Raw genomic sequence first — 17,146 nt, forward strand, 5'->3', positions numbered from 1 at the left:
AAGCAGCACTGACACAGAATGCTTGGTTGGCCTCCCCTTGTATCGATGGATGTGTCACACACTTTCATTTTGTTTCGTATATGTTGAAATGTTGGGAAAGTGCAACATAAAATCACTAAAGCTATGTGGATCAATTCTCTGTTCCAGCCCTTCCCCTAAGTAATATTCGAGGCGGATCATCTTTGAAACAAAAATCTATAATTTAGTAGAGCAGCCAATATGGAACATATGCTTTAGTCAGAGTATGTTGGGGGCAGAGGGGAGAAAGAGAGAAAATTCTTATCTATTTACTAGGATCTATTTTATTACCAAGACTTCCTTATTTTTTTTTGTTATAGAAAAAGTATAAAATGATGTTTTTATTGGAAATTATTTCTACATTTGCCTTTTTTTCAGTATATTAGTCCTCAAAATTCTAAATAGTTATTATTTGAATGATGGTTTTTCTAGAGCTGGACAGATCAATCACTTTCTAGACTCTGTCACTTTTGCATATGTTCACCCATAACTCAGTTCTGTTTTATTTCTGTCCCTCCCCCATGCCTTAGATCCACACACAAAAATGCATTTTGAACACACATTTCTAAAGTTATTTTTATTCAAAGCATATTTATTTATTTATTATTATTATTAAAAATAATAATAATATGGTGGGCTCCTTTTTGAGCTACACTGGAATATTTGGAAATGGCAAAAGCCACTAGAGAACTAATTTTAGAACCGTACATTAATCCAGGAAGTTCACATGAGATCAGTTTGTATCAGAGTTCACAAAGATGAAATTGTTAAAGCATCCCCAGGTTTTTCCACCAATGGTATATTGAGTTGGAAGGGGCCTATAAGCCCATCACGTCCGACCCCCTTCTCAATTCAGGAATTTACCTTAAAGCATACCTGATAGATGGCTGTCCAGCTGCCTCTTGAATGCCTCTAGTGTGGGAGAGCCCACAACCTCCCTAGGTAATTGGTTCCAATTACCTTGCTCTAACAGTCAGTAAGTTTCCTGATGTCCAGCTGGAATCTGGCTTCCTGAAACTTGAGCCCTTTATTCAGTGTCCTGCACTCTGGGATGATCGAGAGGAGAACCTGGCCCTCCTCTGTGTGGCAATCTTTCAAGTATTTGAACAGTGCCATCATGTCTCCTCTCAGCCTTCCCTTCTCAAGGAGAAGAGGGGAAAGTCCTGTCTTATGAGCAGAATTTGGATTTTGCTTTGGATGTATATGTATGTAGCAGGCCAAACTCTCCCTTTTGGAACAGTCTAGGGGCATGTCTAGAGCAGTCATTATCCCGGGGATCGTCCCTATGCATCCAGATGACGCACAGGGGATCCTGGAAGCATGGAGGGATGATCCCTCCAATTCCCCGGAATATCGGCAGGTTCTTTTACACCCATTCTTCATGTGGTCTTGGGATTGTCCCAAAACTGCGGGAGGTATGGGCGCCCGTCCTGGCTTCATCCCGCTTCTTTCTGAGCAAACGTGAGGAGGTAGGAACCAGGCACAGGGCATGGAGCTCTTCAGGCACTCTGTGCCCATCAAGGGGGGGGGGGGGAAGAGAGAGATTGGTTTTGTATTTTTTTTTAAACTCACATTTAGTTGGAGTGCAAGTGTGCTCACCCTTCTGTAAAAAAAGAAAAGAAAATGGTGGGTGCGACATCCCTCTTTCCTCCCGGGATGTCCCATGTGTGTCTGGACAAAGGGGAGGATCTCGTGAGCTGAATATCATGAGATCCTTCCCCCTCCCTCCCCTGGTCTAGGTAAATTTCTTGTCACACTGCAAAACCGTTCCTGGACATTACTATTTCAAACTGCAGGTCTGTATCTGAAGTGCCTAATGATTGTGAATAGTGTGAATGCCAGGCCACATCACTTCTATAAAACATTTCATCTTTGCAAAAAAAGAGAAACAATGTGATAGTCTAGAATAAATATTAGAACTATGAGCAATCTTCAAGGAATGGATCCATTTAATATATTATTCCTACACACGTTAGGAGGCTGCAAAAATGGCCTCTGTGAGCCCCAAATGCTTCATTGACACAGAATAAATTATTCTCCTTTTCTCATAGGAACCCATTGGGTTCCCCCCACCCCGTTTTGGCTGATTCTGTTTATTTCCTTTATTATTGTTTTTAATTTATTTGTTTTTATGCTATGTCTAAATTAAGATGTCTAAATTAAGATATTGTTAATCTAGCCTCCTTGAGTGCCATTTTTTTGGGTAGAAAGGCAAGATAGCAATTAATTAAATAATAAATACAGTGGATGCCATCTTGGATGTATCCATTTCCCCAAGGTTGAAAATGTGGTATCACTCACATTTACTCCAGCAGCTGCATGATCCACATATGTCTTGTCATGGCTTCAGGATAGAATTAGAAGAACCTAATATTAGAAATAGAATTAGAAGAATCTAAGTGTAACAACACTCTGTAATGTGTCCACCACATACTGGGAGTAAAGCTAATTTAATTCAATGGGAACTACTTCTAAGTAAGCATGTATAGTAGGGCTGTGCATGGTCCCCTCCATTTGCTCAGAGGCCATTTTGGAGCCCCCCAAATGGCCCCGATTCAACTTAAAGTGCGGTTTGGGGGCTCTGAGGGGACTTAGCTTTGCAGCCGGTATCCAGGAAAGCCATTAGTAAGGATGGGCAACAGTCCATTGGATTCCTGAATCCCTGATCCCTCCCTCCCTGCTGCCTTACCACCCAACTCAGAGCCACTGCTGCCGAGACTTAACTGCTCACCTGCTTCCCCCACCGCCATGCCACCACTGCATCGCTGCTGCCATCACCCCAGCACCGCCACCACCACATTGTCGCCACAACCAGGAAATGCATCCTCCTCCTGAGAGTCAGGCCACGATTTCAAGATATCTCAGGGGCACTGTTTTAGTACATCTATGGCCGCAAACTCTGACGGCCTCAAAGGGCCATTTTCCCTTTACAGCTGCCATAGTTTGTGGCCATAGAAATACAAAATACGGAGAGCCCGCAATTTCTTGAAATCACGCCCTGGCTCACAGGAGAATGCTGTGTTTCTGGTCACAGCAGCAATGCTGGCAGTGATGCTGCAGCAATGCAGTGGCAGGTGAGTGGGGAGAGGGAGGTGAGTCCAGTAGACTTACGGCTAACCTTGTGCCAGCTTTCCCAGGACAGTGGGAGGGAGGGCCCAGCACCACTCCAGAGTAGCCCAAAGTGTCCCGAAGCTTCAGTACCAATCTGCTTCAGTTTTGGGGCACCTTGGGCCAACCCGGAACTGACCTGGAACCGAGGTGAGGCAGGCCAAATCAGCCCGCCTTGCCTCGGTTTTGGGGATTCGGCCTGATGTGGTGCACAGCCCTAATGCTATTTGAGTTGCTTTGTGCCACCAAATTGTGTGCTTTTGCCAGTACCTCAATTCTTCTCAATGATTTCTTTATTTTTACCTCATGGAAGCAGTTCAAATGTGTTTATTTATTATGGGTGTTTTTATACCACCCTTCAGTCAGTTCCCAGGGCAGTTTACATAAAATACAATAAATAAATAATACAGATATAACATTTAAATTATAAATACAGACATACTCCTTATCAACCATTCTTGTTTAATGAGCAACTTCATTGGTTGGGAGTTTGCAGAAATGAACAAATAAATGAACTCTTTGTTCCGCCAAAGTTCCACTTAAACACACAAATTATTATCCTAGCTCTTGTAGAAGTTAAATTATGGGTCTTTTTTGTTGTCGCATATTTTCAGTATGGAAGCCAATATCAAATTTCCCCAAGGTTGACAACAATCAAGAATCAGCATGGTCCAAATATTCAAAAACTGTGGAAAAGTAAAATACACCGCAAATTGCAGCTCCCACAGTCTGCCAGACTATGATGTTCACAAGCTTTGTGCCTTAAGAAAATCGCCCCATGTGAGCAATCTGTGTTCAGTTGGTTCTGCGGGTTTTGCCAAGTGTTCTCTGGAAATGTGCCACATACAAAAGCTAAATATAGAGAGGAGTGACTCATAAAATAGGAAGAGCAGTGAGAGTTCAAAGGCTGACTTTTGTTTGTGGGGGGTGGGCAATGGGCGATTCTGAAGCCTTTCTACAAACATTATGAAGTTTTTAACGTTGGGGAAGATGCACTTCTCTCCTGACCTGATCTATTATGATGTTTCTATAGGCAAAATGCATTCCAAGTAATTGCTGTCGATGGCATTTGCAGTGGAATAATTCAGTGCCTCTCTCCCGAAGACTGTGTTGACTGGCTGCAAGCAATAGCAACGAATATTTCCAACCTCACAAAGCACAATGTAAGTATGCTTTTGAGGAGTTCATCAGCTTTTCCAGTTACGTTTGATCCCAACTGTCATAAAGGCCTCATGGGTTTAAGCATAGGATTATCTGTGCAGAAACTATGCTTGAAGCTTCCCCAGAGAAGTCAACTCAACTCTATCATCAACTCAGATTTTTTGAAATCTTGCTGAAAGGAAAACTAACTTTTCCCACGGCTATATAATCCATTTCATGACTATCAGTATTATTTTCTTTTTCATGGTGCCAGGAAAACGGAGTTGGAAGTAAGGCTACATCAGGCAGAGCTCTTCTAAGATATGTAGACATAGAAGAACATGTCAGTGATAACCGTGTTCTTTGCAGTGGAGCATACATTTTCACATTTTGGATTTCCACATTTTTTCTTGAATCGCAAAGTACAGTTTGGAATACTGGACTGAATTTAAAAGGTGCTCCAAGTCGGAGCAGTTTTGGTACTCTTCAGAATCTGCAACCTCACTCGCTTAGCTACTATTCTTACTCTCATTTTCCAATAACCCACCTACCCTCAGTCTCTGGGGCAGTTCGTCTCCCAACCCTGTTCCCTTTTTGACCACTGCCACAGTAGGTCTTGCCCCAGATTCAAAAGCCTCATTCTTAGATTGAACTAATTGTGTACGTTTTTTTTCTTTGGTACATTTTTTATTCCCTAGATCAAGGATAGGCAACCTTTTTGAGTTGTGGGCATATTTGACATCTGAAACAATGTCTACAGGCACACATTTCTGTCAGGGGGGCACAGCTTCCTCAACCTTTGCCTTCCTGACCCCCACCCCAACCTACCCCTGCTGCCACCTCGATAGTTTCTTCTTCTTCTTCTTCTTCTTCTTCTTCTTCTTCTTCTTCTTCTTCTTCTTCTTCTTCTTCTTCTTCTTCTTCTTCTCCTCCTCCTCCTCCTCCTCCTCCTCCTCCTCCTCCTCCTTCCCCACATCACTGCTGACACTGCTGCCTTCACCTCCTTGTGCTTACTCCTTCCTTGTTACAGTTGAGGGGGAAGGAAATCCACATTGGCTTTGACATTGGCAAGGGAAGGAAATCAGTGGTGGTGATGCACATGAAGAGAGGAAATCAACAGCAGCAGTGGTTGCAGGGAAAGGAAAACTGAAGAAGCCTGGATGGGCACACCCAGAGCTTCTCATCAGTACCGGGTTGCCACCCCCTGCTCCAGATATAATTTTGGGAATAATAATAACAACAGCAGCAACAACAACTATTCCATTAGTCACATCATTCACCGGCATCACATAAAAAAAAATCATTTTTTTTTATAGAAAACCTTCAGAAACTAGGCCTACCATCCTCACCAACAACCAGAAACCAGTCATACTTAAAACAGGTTCAATAGTCAGGAAATTCCTGAATCAGTAAAAGACAGCATGACTTGGCAAAGCCCATCATGTCCATCTAGAAAAACTGCCATGAATGAGGAAAGAGATGATGATGATAATGCATCCTACTCTAAACTACTCTTAGTTGGGGTTCCAAATGGTATTATTCTATGAATATGATTCCATGAACTCTGTATATAGATACAGATATCCTGAGTGGAAATTAAATTGAATTCTACCAAAATATTATTTGCCCTACTTTGGTTTAGTTTTGATAGCATATTGAGACCTTTAATTAGCAACGTCTTCCACAAGAATCTGAAATTCATTTCATTTCCAATCTAGGGAACACACTGAAGAACTGTGTAACTCGTGTAGATTGATATCCAGTTACGGAATCATTTCAGGGGGTGGAAATTCTGGAAATTCAATGTGTTAGAAACATGACAGATATGCAGCTGTCTGCCATCTGTAAAGTCCCAAGCCATGCAAACTGATTCTATCACTAGTTATTCATCTTGATGGTGCTGCATGTGGCTGTTAATTTCACTACAACCTTGAAAAACAAGACTATTACTTTGTGCTTACTCTAAACTATTTTCTATACCTAATTTTAGCTTGTCCCCTAGACTATTTCTGGGATTTAGACTAGTGACTTTCTTTCACTTGGATCCACATTTCAATTGCCTCTGATTAACACTGTAGCTCTAACTGCCACCTGAAATGATGATGTTTATCACCTGGCAGGTTTTTACAAAATCAAAACTGATACCATAGGGGTGGGGTGGGGTGGGGGGCGAGGGACTTCTGTCAGCTCAAGAGCTGAATTAAATTTTGCGGAAGTTTGCAGGGCTGTATTCCAGCGATGGGTGAGTCCAAAGGCAAAGGGACAGAGGCTAAATACAAAAGGGGGCGGGGCTAAAATACAATACAATACAATACCAGCATCTTTTAGCTTAAAGTTCTTGCTGCCAGTTACCAAGCCTTAGGAGGGGCATTTCAATGTTTTAGAAGAGGGGAAAAACTGAACAGAAGCTGGAAAACTACAAAATAATTGGTGATTGGGAGAAGGGGGTGGAACCACAGGAAAGAGGTGTGTCCACTTGGGAATGCTGGACAGCTGGATTGGGATCCCGGGAGGGCCAGAGATGCCCTACCCCTGACTTATGCAGTGGTCTCATATAACATAGCCTGATAATAATATTAATAATAATATTAGACAGCCTGACTTGGCAAGGCCAATCATGTCCATCTAGAAAAACTGCCATGACCAAGAAAAGAGATGAGGATGAGGATAATAATAATGGAGGAGAACAATCCATTTTGGTAGTAGCAACACTCCAATTGTATGGATTGGCTTAAGCTGCAGTGCCATAGGTAATGGCACCCAACCGCTCCCGGTCCATTTTTGTGCTGCCCTTTGTGATGTAACATGAAAGCAATTTCAGGCCATATACCTTACACAACTGTGGGAAGGCCACCCCCTATCCTGACCCAGAATATTTCATATCCAGGATGCACCTCATAGCCAAATTTAGACAATGAGGTGGAGCCAGGGTTGGATTGTTATAGTTTGCCAGGGGATTATTCCGCTGCCCCAGCACTAGATCCTTGTGCTTGATCCCATGTGCCCCGGTGAATGCAGTATCTTATGAGACTGGGTAATAAGAGAGTGATGGCTAATACATCTGTTATGGCATTTATTGTGAAATGTCATAAAGCTTAAATGCTCATAGTTAATGGCCCGTCAGAATGAAATCACCACTATTTGACTGTAACTGGATCCCCTAGCTTGCGTAATGTCTTTTGGCCTGATGGGGAATTGATCTGTAATCAAGTCATAATGTCCTTTAAATGTTAGATGGCAGTAAGAATTAGATATTTGACAGTATAAGCAGGAATTGAGCATTCGGTTATACAGGAACATTTAAGGACAAAAAGGACATTTAGCCACACAGTTACAAAAAAATATAGCTGCACTGATGTTTTACAACAGTAGGATGTGATTTTAAACATCTGTGTTTCACCTAACTTTAACAACAATATTATTGGCATGCATACTGTTGAGGTTAGCAATTTTTGTACCACTTCAGTTTAAGATAACTTAGCTTGGGTCACCAGTGATTGCATTTGCACTTGACATACAGTATCAGAATGCCAAAACAGTTATGGGGATTTCTGCAAACATTCAGACAAGCTAAATTACAGCATATCTGATGATCTGTATTTGAATTAGCATCCTTATTTGCTCTTGGCTGTGGTGCCAATTTATCTGTATCTCAGAAATATGTATAAGTTCACTGAGATGTGGAGATGGATTCTTCATGCCATTGAGAAGTGCAGAGAAAACAAATCAGGATAAAATAGGAAAGGAAGAACCTCAGCAGGGATGAAAATGTGTTGCTCGAAAATCTTGTAGGCCAGATGATCAAGGATTAAGATCTATCAACTACAGCTTAGCTTGAGTCGTAGAATTCTTGTATCTTGCTGCAAAGTCACAGTGAGAGATTCTGGCCTCAGTTAATGCTGCTATAAGTTAGTAGCTCTTTGATCTTTGCTACACAAAGATGGCCAGGAAACAACCAGATAAGCCCTAAATGGCTTTGGGCCAGGCTATCCGAAGGAACACCTCCTCCCTTATGTACCTACCTGGACCCTAAGGTCATCCTCCGGGGTCCTTCTCTGTGAGCCCCTGCCAAAGGAAGTGAGACAGGTGGCTACTAGGAGGAAGGCCTTCTCTGCTGTGGCACCCTGGCTGTGGAATGAGCTCTCTAAGGAGGTTCGCCTGGCACCTACACTATATACTTAGGTTGCCAGGTGAAGACCTTTTTATTCTCTCAACTTTTTAACAGTTTATAAATTTAATTTTAACTTTCTGTTTTAACTTTCTGTTTAAAATTTGTATTTCTGCACTGCTGCTGATTTTATCCTGGTTGTGCTTTTATATTGTATTTTATGTTTTTATACTATTTGTTTTATACTTTGAATGGTTTTAATTTTTGTGAGCTGCCCAGAGAGCTTTGGCTATTGGGCAGTATAAAAATGCAATAAATAAATAAAAAAATCCAAATCTACCAAGGATAGGGGTGGAATTTATCCACCTTCTTCTTCACCTTTCAGCTGAATGGCTTCAGCAGATCCTGTTGAGTTTCTGAGAGGTTAACAGCAAAGGTTCCTATAGTGGTGCTTTATCTAGCCTGGCAAGGACCCCTGTGCAAGTAGGCAGGGGGATGAGTAATTTGAAATAGCTTCTGTTGGATTTGGAGGAGAGACTGAGGAAAAGGTGGATGGGGTGGTAACTATCACTGTAACTTTAGGGTGGGTAAGGAGAACAGAAACCGTGAGTGGCTTGTATCAGAGGGATGTTGCTTTTCTCTGCTACTCACTAAAGTTCTACTCTTACATGCCATTGCATATCCACAGCCAATTTCCGAATGTGCTAGAGATCCATCGTGCTCAAAGAGATTTTGCACCAATGTTGGGTCACAAATATAGCCACCTTACCAGACCAAAGATGCCACCAGTGCTTCTGTATTAGTTGTTGGTCATTGGTCTAGTGTAAACTGTGCCCCGTGAAGACACTAATGCCATTTGGTTGAGAGTAAATAGTGACAGTTTCCCACAAGACCCTCTTGAATGGCATGTAGTGTTTTGACTGGCATGACAACTGAGACTGCAGCTGCATTTCCATCAGGTGCACTTCTTTCAGAGGTAGACCAATCAGAGTCTCAAGACAATGGAACCAATTACCTAGGGAGGTTGTGGGCTCTCCTACACTGGAGGCATTCAAGAGGCAGCTGGACAAGCATCTTTCAGGGATGCTTTAAGGTAGATTCCTGCATTGAGCAGGGGGTTGGACTCGATGGCCCTGTAGGCCCCTTCAAACTCTGCTATTCTATGATTCTATGAGTCCCAGTGTGAATGTGCACTAATTGAAAGTGAGGATGTGATGAATCTGATGAAGTGAACTCTAGTCCATGAAAGCTTATGCCATAATAAATTTGTTTAACTTCAAAGTGCCACAAGAGTCTTTGATGTTAGGAAAGCAACCATGATCTAGATAGAGATATAAATTTCTTTTCCCCATATAAGTCATTTAATTCCATAACCTCACAAACAGGGAAGAAGTAACCAACTCATCTCCATTAACTGCAGCATGCAAAGCAGGGCCTGAGCTACTGCAACCAAACATGGGCTGGGAGATAAGAAGTCAGCATGAGGTAGCACTAATGTTTCACATTTGGTTAATAATTAAGCACAAAATTATCCTTGAATTCATTCTCAAGCTGTGGTAGACTTAACTTAAAAACAAACAAACAGATGGAACAGGGCTTGACATTAAGCAGTGCAGTCAGGTCAGAAGTGTTTGTTTAAAAAAGCAAGCAAGTTAAATTCCCATTTAAAATGGGTTCTGCTCTCTGTCTTTGATACTAACATACATGAAATTGGGCTATATAGTGAGACTGGGAATCTGGGTCAGGGATGGTTCTGCAGCTACTTTTTTCTATAATGAATGTAGGGTGACCGTATGAAAAGGAGGACAGGGCTCCTGTATCTTCAACACTTGCATAGAAAAAGGAATTTCAGCAAGTGTCAATTGAAGGCATGCAACACCTAGTGAAATTCCCTCTTTATCTCAACAGTTAAAGCTGCAGGAGCTATACGAGAGTGACCAGATACAAAAGGGGACAGGGATCCTGCAGCTTTTAACTATGATGATGAAAAGGGAATTTCACCAGGTTCTGCGTATATACAAACGACACCTGCTGAAATTCCCTTTTCTATGCAAGTGTTAAAGATAGGGCTGTGCTTCGCTTCGGTTCATAGAAGCAATAGTTCGGAGGCAAATAGCCTGATTTGCCTCCGACAAAGGCGGAGACGGATCGGGTCAGGGGAGCTGCGGATCGAGACGAAGCGGATCAAGACAAAACAAACCCTTCACCTTGAAGGGGGGGGAGGGGGGGCTTACCTGGCACCATTGCGGTCCATGCGGCAACGGCAGAGCCAGGTAAGGGGGCAGGGGGGCTTAACTGCCTCTGTCGCGGTCCGGCAGTGGCTTCAACTGAGGCCCCCCTGCCCCCTTACCTGGCTCTGCTGCCACTGCCGCAGACCAAAGGTCTGACTCTCAGTATAAGGCAGCTTCCTATATTCTGGAGTGTCTGGAGGCCAGATGAACTTACGTGGGGGGCTGTGTTCAGGCCAGCAGTTCCCCCATCCTCTGCTTTAGTGCCCACTTCTGCTTCTGTATTCATTCCTTCTAAAAAATAATGTTAGTCAACAGAATTTTCAGATCTTTTTATTTCTAAATTTTTCAAGCTCTGTAACAAATCCACAAATATATTTTAAGCACTGCTAACGTATGCTTTCTGAGGAAAAGCCTGTACCATGTTAACCCCATAGCTATTTAAAAAGTTGCAGTGAGATTCAGTGAACCCCTCCTCTCCAGTATTTCAGAGCTGTAGGGTAGAAGAGGCTTGTTTTGCCTATGCATCCAACAAGCACTTTGATTGGGCACTGATCAAGCCCACACCCGTTCATCTCCTTCTTCCAACTTGACACTGGAAGAGAAAGGCGGGGGCACATGGTTTTTTCCCTGCCTCCACGATCAATGGGTACTCTGATCTCACAAGCCCATGCACCTTTGCCTCCTCCCACTAGCTTGGAGCTGGAAGACAGAGGTGTAGGCACACCGGCTTGCTCTGCCCCTGTACCCAATGGGCACTTCAGGTTTGGGGTATCCATTGGGTGCAGAGACAAAGGCACCCACCCCTACCTTTCCTCTCCACTTCAAGCTGGAATGGAGAAGTGGTGGCATGTCAGTTTTCTCTGCTTCTGCACTGGTGGGAGCATCAGAGGGATGCAGGAACAAGCCCATGTGCTTCTGCCTCCTATCTCCAATCTCCAGCTCAGAGAAGGGTTTGTTATGGCTCTGCATTTGCACTCAGCAGAAGCTTGGTGTTGGAGAGGAGTGGCGTTCATCCCCTCTCCTCTTTCACACCTGGTTCATTGGAAGCCTTGGGCTCATCTCACTGGCTGGAGCCTGTCTCTTCTCTTGCCATAGCATGACTGATAAGCAAGATCACACAATTCTGATTAGATGCCTTGGGCATCTCCACTACCACACCAGATTTGGATTAGGTTCACATCTGAAGAACCCTCTCACCCCAGTCAAGGAAATAATTTGTGGGGGATTAAAAAGAAAAAATCTGAAATGCCCATATGATGAAACAGAAAGTTGATAAATTATTTGTGAAGGAGAAACATTAGCTTTCCTAGAAATGAAAGGAAAAGCAATTTCAGAAAATGAAATGTAAACAGATATGCACTTGATCAGTCTAGTAGATCATCTGTGGAACTACCCAGGCTGCTTGTTCTGTTAATATGCATCAGGTTCTTCATGAAAGTCACAGTTGTTGTACTCTCATTACAGTGGTGTAATGACAGATGTTTCAACAGACTTGTACACTGGCTGGTGGTATGTGTAATTTATACAGTGGGATTTTTGAGTGTGTTATTCAAATTTTTATTTTTAAGTTTTACTTGCATTTAGTAGGGGATATTAAAACTCCATATATTGTTGGTGTAGGTCAATTTTTTTATTATTATTATTTTCCTCCATGAAAGAGCAAGTACATCCATGGATTTTATAATTAGCCTCAGAATTAATGCAATGTTGTCCATCTCAGTTGATGCTAAATGTCATTGTTTCTGTGACTCTAAACTATTAATCCCAGGTGTTTGGTTTTTTTTAAAATGCAAAACATCCTTGGAGCCAGGTAACATCCTTGGGGCCAACAGAAGACATGGTGATGTATGAGGCAGGCAGGAAGGCAGAGATGGTGGTGGTCAGGCAGGGAGACATGGAGTTGCTTGCCAGAGCAGGTGGCAATACAAGTCATGGAAAAAGGCATCAGGCAGCCCAATAAGGATGGGGGCAAAGTTGCATGGGTGGTGGTGGCCGTGGTCCTGATCTCCTTCTCCCCCTGATCTGCCACCCATGACAAAGATCTCACCCTACTCATGGGGAAGCTGACCCTGTTTGGTTAGGGTCATTTTTGTTGTCATTCAAATTTGTAATTAATTATTTCACAGGACAGAACTCTTTTGCATCTCAAACATTTGGGCTTAAGGAACATGAGAGGATGATCTTAATTCTATGTGAGCCCCCCCCCCCCCAGTCATATTAATAGTGATACTTGAATTTCCTGATAGTACAAAACAGTATACTAAAATCTTTGGTTGGCCCAATAGAAATAAATATACTGCCTACATGTGCTAAAACTCAGAATTGTGGTTAGTACTTGATTTTAGGGAATAATTACAATGCTTATTACATTAAGTAGTGCAGAAAGTGTTATCAGTGGGTAACAAATATGATGGAAACTGGCTGCTGAAGCGATCCAAGTAACTGTGGGGAGTAAAGAAGAAAAATAAATCAATTTTAGAGTGTCTTCTCTTGCCAAAATGCCAGGCTGCCTTTTCAGCAACACTTTAGGGAATGTCAGCCACTTCACTGCATGAGCTGCTGTGATGAGAAGTCCAGATTCCTGATTTAGTTTATCAATGCTGTAAGGGTGAGTGGTGGCTGACCCAGTGTTGGAGGGGCTTTGGGACTGCTACAGAAATAAACTGATCATCCCATCAGCTGCAAATGCCACATTGCCTGATAAATAAAGGTTACCACACTTTAGCATTGACGAAAAATAATAGTGTGCTATTTTCACAGCATAATGAATTAGCATTGTTACGCTGGCAAATGACCACAACTTTTGCTAGTGGAACAATTACTCTGCTTTATTTGCTCAAGTATACTGTAGTGTTATTTAATAAATATATATATATATATATATATATATATATATATATATATATAGGCCTAAATCCACTCCATCTACTTTATGCCTTCATTTCTGAAATGAGGAAATGTGGAACGTTTGAAAATGACACCGATAAAGTAACATTCAGACAATTGCACAACTCTTAGCCTCAGAGAAATGGACTACAAAAAGAAATGTTTATCCAGAGATAAATGATGGTTTGTTACATTTCTCTGTGGAACCAGAAATCTGTGGCTATCAGGTTCCCAGGCTGAATTGAATGTATGAATAGTCAGACAAACAACTGTAAACATTATTTATTGCTTGTCAAAGTGTTGTAGTCAATATTGCTTTAGGATATGTTCTACAGTTGACAGATAGGTGGCTGAGTTTGCAAGTAATAGGCAGCATTATAGAAAAGTTGTTGGACTTATATTTTTAGTAAGAGGGGGAAATCTAAATAAACCGCCCAGAGAGTTTCGGCTATGGGGAGGTATATAAATTCAATAAATAAATAAAGCCATCATGGGAAACAACTCTTAATCATTGCAGAATTATAGGTTTCATTTTACAGTTTACAGAACTGTAAAAAGTAACTTGGGTGCACGATCCACCAAGTAACACTGCTTTGCAACTTCTATTTCATTATGATGGTGGAAAATGGTATTCCATATATAATTTGTTATATGCACATGTAAATATAAGGGGTGGGATCCAGACTAAGTTAGTTGAATCCATGGGACTTCACTTAGTCATGACTAATTTTTCATATTCATTTCATAGGACCTAAGTGCAATTAATTTAAACTTGATCCCAACCAAGGTTTGTAAAAACACGTTTTAGTCTATGGTGATCCGTACTTAGCATTGTCAGAGAAGTCTGTAGTAGCATCAAATTAGTTTAGATTTCTGTGAATCTTGTCTGTGGATTCTGCAGGAGACGCATTTTCCCGAATCGCATTGATTCCACAGACATTTGGACTGATTTTCTAACCTTCTGGAAGTCTACACAAATTTAGTGGTAGAAAAATATGTATTTAAAAATTAAAAACTGCTGAAATGTGCATTCCCTTCATAGGCCAAATCGTGAAAACATGTAAGGAGGGGGAATTTGCATTTGGGGCGGGGGTTTGCATTTTTGTGCAAATACAAATTTGCACAAATTTGGGAAATTGGAAAAAAATTCCAGTTTTATCAATGAGGGGATGACGGAACGAAAGGCACTTGGCTACCTATGAAATGCAGGGGGGGTCTGAATTTCACAAAATCTATACATCCCTCTCTGTACTTAACAGCTGAAACTTTATTAGCCTCATGATTGAGGGGAGGGGAGGAAGCATTTAAAAAAATAACATTGGAGAGCTGAAAACATGTATGCTTTAGAACCCATTATAGCATTATTAGTAAAACTGATTGTTTAGTTTAAAGTAAAGCTGAATCATTTCTTTTTCTCACCCATCTAGAAAACAGACATAGAAGTAAAGCCTCTTTGGAGGAAAGTGGCTGAGGAGAGGCAATTTCAGGGGGAAAGTGTAGGCATGGGTGTTATTCAAAACCCTGCCTGCCTGCCTGCCATGTCTCTGCTTTAAATCACCTGCCTACCTTATACCAGTTCAGCACAACTTGCATTCTAATGTGTGGGTCAGGGCTCCATCACATCTAATTAGTCATCACAATGTCTAATTAGAGTGACCATGATTTGGTGAATGCAGGAGGTATTGATAATTCCCTCTTACGAAGCATACAAATTATATGGGCTGCTGTATGTATACTGATTTTAAAAATTACGAGCGGAAATCATTGGGTATAATTTAGTTAGAATTTGTTTGATTAGTATATAGCCTAATGTCAGCATTTCCCCCAGAACTCCTCCTACCTTCGTCAAAAGATTTCATTCATTAACCATATTTCTTCGATTGTAAGATACCATCGATTGTAAGACGCACACTAATTTCAGTACCACCAACAGAAAAAAAAACCCTAAGACACACCTGCGATTCTAAGACGCACCCCGTTTTTAGAGATGTTTATATGGGGAAAAAAATGTGTCTTAGAATCGAAGAAATAGGGTATTTGAGTTCATGTTGTTCTTGGTGGAGTCTTGTTCATTTTACCAGTAAGTGAAACAAGCCGTGAGAGAGTGGAAGGCCCCGTTCAGACAACACCATTAACCATGCTGGCTAAGGGGTTTTGGTTAAGCAGCAGGGTTAATGGTGTCATCTGACATGCGTTTTCCTTAACCAGGTGTCTCTGCTAACCACATTGTGGTTGGCTTCACTAACCCTGTTCTATAGCAGGGTTCACGGCACTAACTTTGGCTTAAGGTGTCTTATGTGATGCAGCTGTGGTAAAGGTGCTGCAGTCATAGAGCTAGCAGTATAGAGCAGTCTAAATAGCCTAAATCACAGAACTGCCAGGTCTCTTAGCACAAGGGCCGATGGGATATGGGGCGGAGCATTCGTAAGACTCAGGCGCACATCTAACTGTTTTGTGGTTAGCATGTGGTTAAGGGAACCGGGAACCAGACAGGGTTAACAGTGTCGTGTGCAAGCATACGGCTTATGTTTAGTGCTAACCACAGAGAAGCATGGTTAAGCTAACCACAGAGCCCTCAGAAGTCTCTTTCCAGTTCCTCTGTAGCATTTTATTTGTTTACAGCTGGTGTTGTTGCTAGCATTCTTGACCCATATTGAGATCATCACAGATACTTTGCCACTTCCAGAAATTGCTATAAAAGTGTTTGCTGTTTCTCCGTGTATGTAGAAGTATTTAATTTTCAAGATGCAAAGTTGCAGGTCATTGTACAGTCACAGATCAAGATTATGGTCAGGATTCAAGCAGATCCTTGGGTTTATAAAAGTGTTTCTGCATTGATATAGGGGCTTCTCTGGCTGCTCCTGAGCTTCTGGAGTAAATTATTGGTTGGAGTGAAGATCTTCATTCACGTGATGGTGCTGGGGTGGAGGTGGGGACTCCAAAACCTAGCTGTGTGCATGGGAACCCTTTGTATGACTTTATTCGATCAATTAGTACTACAATTTGTAACTTCCTGATATCATTGCATAGTCTAGAGATACGATGTTTTGGTTCTATACAGGTGTGAAGTCACTAAAATTGTATATAAATGTAATAAAATAAAAAAGTATAACCTGCTCTTGGGATCCTCACAGCAGGCCTTTATATGGATGTAAATTAGACGAGTAAGCATTGGACACAGGCCGCCCCAGAGATTCTGACCCACAAGGAGCCCCATCACTTGCACAATGGCAATTTAACATTTCTGTGGGCAAACCTCAAAACAAGCAGAAACACTCATTTCTAGAAGGGAGCATGTCAGCAGTTTCCCTATGTGAATGGCTGATAAATATTAGATTCTTCTATTTGGTGTTTGCAGGACAAACTGAGGTGCTTCCAGATTTGAAAGAATACATACATACTGCCCCACAAAATTAAATAAATAGATAAAATTAAATTAACTGAAGTAACATTTCAGTAATTTAGTGCTTTGCACAACACTCAGGAATACAAATTTGATGTCGAATTTTGGTTCAAAATTAAAAATCTGGACAAAATTAACTGAGCAGGTATCTTTCAATAGGAGTTTAACTGAAGTACTTAACAAAGCAAATATATGACAATGCCAACTGATATATCTTATGACTGAGTTTTATGGTTGAATATAGTTATTTTA

At 41.6% G+C, this 17,146-nt stretch overlaps 1 protein-coding gene across 1 annotated transcript in view; it reads left to right on the top strand.

The window, feature by feature from the left end:
• SNTG1 (syntrophin gamma 1) overlaps positions 1-17,146 on the top strand; it is a 136,150-nt gene that overhangs the window by 65,169 nt on the left and 53,835 nt on the right. The window contains exon 11 of the mRNA XM_063129835.1: positions 4,160-4,289. Within this exon, the coding sequence (XP_062985905.1) occupies positions 4,160-4,289 (130 nt within the window). The remainder of the gene's footprint in view (positions 1-4,159; positions 4,290-17,146) is intronic.

The sequence above is a fragment of the Elgaria multicarinata genome, chromosome 7 (assembly GCF_023053635.1).
Source record: "Elgaria multicarinata webbii isolate HBS135686 ecotype San Diego chromosome 7, rElgMul1.1.pri, whole genome shotgun sequence".
NCBI lineage: Eukaryota > Metazoa > Chordata > Lepidosauria > Squamata > Anguidae > Elgaria > Elgaria multicarinata.